The sequence below is a fragment of the Amblyomma maculatum genome, chromosome 1, assembly GCF_055883805.1.
Source record: "Amblyomma maculatum isolate TAMU_Amacu chromosome 1, ASM5588380v1, whole genome shotgun sequence".
NCBI classification, from domain to species: Eukaryota; Metazoa; Arthropoda; class Arachnida; order Ixodida; family Ixodidae; genus Amblyomma; species Amblyomma maculatum.
The window spans coordinates 339,449,907-339,453,925 of NC_139344.1; the positions used below are offsets into that span (position 1 = coordinate 339,449,907).

Genomic DNA, 4,019 nt, shown 5'->3' on the forward strand with positions numbered 1-4,019 from the left:
CTTTTGGAGCGTACTGCTCCATGAAGAAGCCAGCACCTTTTCCATCCTTCCAGCAATAGTATCATTAGCTTCACAAGTGATGAGCGCAAATTAAAAAGCGCGCCGTTTCTTCTGCCGCTCACCGAACTTTTAGCGCCAACTCTGGACAAAATCTCGCTAGCGCTGAAATGTCTGCACGCACATCGTGAGAATGATGACTTGCTAATTTAGAGATTCAAATTTTAATAAAGGAAGGAGAATTCTGTGAGCTTAAGTTGCGGGTAGCACTGGGAACATGCGCCGAGTTCCCTCGCTTGCGTCCGGGTACAGAGCGTGATGGACCGTAGCTACAGCTTAAATAAACTTCAGCAGCCTCAGTAACGATGCAAGATAAATAAGTGCAAGGCAGGCACTCTGTATCAACCCAAATTACTAAAATAAACGCTACTATTAGCTTTTAAAACGCACAAATTCAATCGAGCGTCTGCTTCAGCAGCAGTAAGAGGTGCCACGTGATCCCACTTTCTCCCCTAGGTCGACACTAGCGCCGTTCGCTCCAGTGGTGGCGCTCGCGCCCAATAGCCTTGTGTGCTAAATCCTTCATTGTTTTATTCTGTATGTCTATTTTATTAAATAGAATGAGAGATTTTGGTGGAAATGGGGAGCAGTCGAAGGCCCAACTGCAGCCCTGCCAGCACGTTTGGGTGGCTCTGAAAAGAGCCGTTATCTTCGAAGTCCAAGCTCCAATGTGAGGCTGTAAGAAATGATGATCTACCAGTTGCTGTCCTTGGCACCAATAACTGTGGCCTGCATCTGAATATGAGGCTGCAAGTCCGATCCTCAGCAGCATTTCGATGAAGGCAAAAGACACGGAGGCATACCATGCTGTTCCCTCTTGATAGAGGTACATATTTTTTCATGCTGAAATAGCCATCTGACCCGTCGCAGTGACTTAATGGTTAGGGCGCTTGGCTGCTGAACCCAAGGAAGTGAGTTTTATCTTGCGGCCTTTTTTCAATGGACGCAAAAAGCAAGGAGCCCATGTAGTGTGTGATGTCAGTGCATATCAAAGAACCCCAAAGTGGAACAGCTTCCCAGACAATTCCTGTATGGTACCCGCCGGGATGGCGCAGTGGTTACGGCGCTTGACTACTGTTCCCAAGGATGCAGGATCGAATCTCGGTATCGGCGGCCGCTTTTCGATGGAGCCGAAAAGCAAGGCGTCCGTGTGCTGTGCGATGTCAGTGCACGTTAAAGAACCCCAGGTGGTCGAAATTTCCGGAGTTCTCCACTGTGGCGTCTCTCATAGCCTGAGTCGCTTTGGGACGTTAAACCCACAAACCAAAACAAACTTCCTCTATGGCGGTTCTCATAGCCTAAGTTGCTTTTGGGCATGAAAGCAAACCAACAGCAATAAGAGATTTCACTGCAAGTGGAGAAGAGGAAAAATAATGTGCCCTCGCTTGTATTTAAGCTTCAAGCATTGAACTTGGTTCCTGATATACGAGAGAGGCCACATCTTAGCCTCTTGACTGAGAGCGCTGTAACGCCTTATGTGTAGCCGAGAGCTCTCAATTGGTGTTTTGAAGAAATCTCTGCCATTTGGCAAGATGCCAGCCTTGACATTATCTTCATGCACTTCAGCAATGAGAACAGCACAGTTGTCTATTAAGAAGCAGTCGCCCACTTTCACATGTCGGTCAACTCTTGTACAAGTCTGTGTGCACTCCCTTGCTTCCGACATTCTGCGGCTGAGCTGTGCCAGTGGCTTGTTCGTAGTTCTCAGCTTCTTCTTAACCTTTCCTAAGTAACTTTCGAAAGGAAAAGCACTGAAATCATCCACAGGCCCATGCTGAAGACACTGCTCTGCCAAGTGCACCAAACTGTGTACGTTGTACACCAGCTGCTTCACCCCATATAGTACACCGAACTGCTGAACAAAATACCTCAGCAAGTCCCGGGCAAAGCTGTTCAGAACTACATGGTATTCAGGTGCAGCGAGTATTCGCAAAGCCACATGTAACTGTAGGAAGTGTTCATACTTTTCTTTGGGCAGGAGAGATTTCAGAACAACAGGTCCTAGGTAGAGCAGAAATGTTCTGAATTCAGTCGCTTTCCAACGATCCAACTCCTCTGTTCCTCTGGGTTTTCGCTGGAAGGAACTTGGAAAGGCTTTAGCTGTTTCTCGTAACCTGTTGTTGAGTTCACTTCGCTCATCTCTGCTCAGTCGGGCAGCGTGCCCTTGCGAGACCCAATTTCTTAACAGCCGCCGCATTACACCCAGACAGACAAGGTGCATGTATTCCGTAGGAAAGCATGCCACCATATCAATATCCAACTTGGTGAAAGGGGAAACACCAGTGTGGTGCCGCTTATCTTCTTGTGCACGAAATGATACATCACTTCGCTGCGGTGCATGAAGGTCAGGAAATGTCAGCCTGTTTTCCACATAGCGACCCTTTTGGCTGCATCTTTCACAAGCATGGTAGCCTCCGTGTCCTATAATTGCCTTTACAAAGCTCCTTGCTGGGGCATCGCAGATCACAGCTGTCAGTGTCACAGTGGCACTAGTCCCTTTCACAAGTAAACCGCTGCTGCTCAGACTGTAGACTTCGTCTAGGAATGGAGCGAGAAATTGCTCCAGACAAGGTGGCTTCCCTGCACCACAGTACACACTGACCATAAATGGTGCAGAGTTCTTGAAGTTCGTTATGCGGCAAAGTATTGGCCACAAACCAGTCTGGCTGCTTTTATACAACGGCAGGCCATCTATGTTAGCATGCAGCCTGATGTTCTCGGGCACAGGTCCTTGCCCAATCGCTTGCTGGATGCCTTTGGCAAGGCCGAAATGAGCAAATGTGTCATTCTGCTCCAGCTGTGATCTCCTTTGCGTCCGCAGCACGGTCCTTGCATCTTTTGGGAGCTCCGGAATCCCGCGACGACGGCAAAAGTCGAGCATATCATTAAGCAAAGCATGTGTGATGTTGTGCTTGTTAGCTATGACAGCCAACTCCTCAGTCGCCGAGAGACTATGAAGAAAATTTTCATCAGGCTGACCCACATTCTCAGCCGCTGGACTGCTAGATGTCTCATCACTTGACTCTTCCGAGCTTGTGGCATGATCATTTCTTGAATGTTCTGCAGCATATGAATCATCCATAGAAAGGTCTGAGCTTGAAGCCTCATCACTTAGCCTGCTGGCTGTGCTCAATGTGCTGCTCCCTGATGCATTATCACACTCGCGCACAAATGGTGCTGGTGGATCTGCAGGTGGCCCGCTTCTACTGGTGCAAGCGTCGTCGGCGCAGACTCCGATTCTCCGACGCGTGGTTGCTTCGGACGGTGGCAGGGTGCGAACGTCGAGTAACGGTGCTTCACTCTGCGATTGTTTTCTGTCCCCGCGTTCTAAGCGTGACGACGCAGAATCGACCGGCCGCCCCGGAATACCGAGCTCTTGCAAGATCTCCCGGTATTCTTTCTCGACGATGCGGTACTTACGCCTTTTTGCGCTCATGACGAAACGCAACGCTCAGCGGTGAGAGACGAGGACCGAAACAGGTGCACAAAAAGACAACAGATGGATACGGGCCGCACCTATACGCCACAAAAACACAGCGATGACAAGCGAGCGCGCGCTCGGAACCACGTTGGAAGAAAGAGGTGCTCCGAAGGCGCCGTGCGAAGCCGAAGCAGCCACTTAGTGTGGGCGCCAGTGCACTGAACTATGGTCACCATAACTGTACTGTTCCGCACGGAGCGGCCGCCAAGGGCAGTGCCGGTGCTGAGGGTCGCTCGTTTTGCTGGCGCTTCTAACTGGGCGAACCTGCCACAGGCGCTTCATTTCGACGCGTATGATGTTCGCTTGCATGAAACTACTACTTTCGCATTCCACTCAACAATTAGACCCCTAATTCTCGAAACAACTGTCTCCTTCGCGCTTGGCTAGATTTCAATGTATACTTTAACAGCTAGAGCAACTGCTTATATAACGGTACTGAGCTGAGAACATATAGAAGTTGCGGTTTGGCGCTGCTTTCACG

At 49.6% G+C, this 4,019-nt stretch overlaps 1 protein-coding gene across 1 annotated transcript; it reads right to left on the bottom strand.

Annotated features, from left to right (window-relative positions):
• Positions 1-1,063: 1,063 nt before the first annotated feature.
• LOC146207562 (uncharacterized) lies at positions 1,064-3,560 on the bottom strand. The gene has a single exon (XM_084588532.1). It carries the CDS (start codon positions 3,491-3,493, stop codon positions 1,403-1,405), a length of 2,091 nt encoding a protein of 696 aa, XP_084444658.1. The 5' UTR covers positions 3,494-3,560; the 3' UTR covers positions 1,064-1,402.
• Positions 3,561-4,019: the final 459 nt, after the last annotated feature.

Coding starts and splice junctions, on each gene's coding strand:
- LOC146207562 (XM_084588532.1), bottom strand. CDS start 3,493: ATGAGCGCAAAAAGGCGTAAGTACCGCATCGTCGAGAAAGAATACCGG.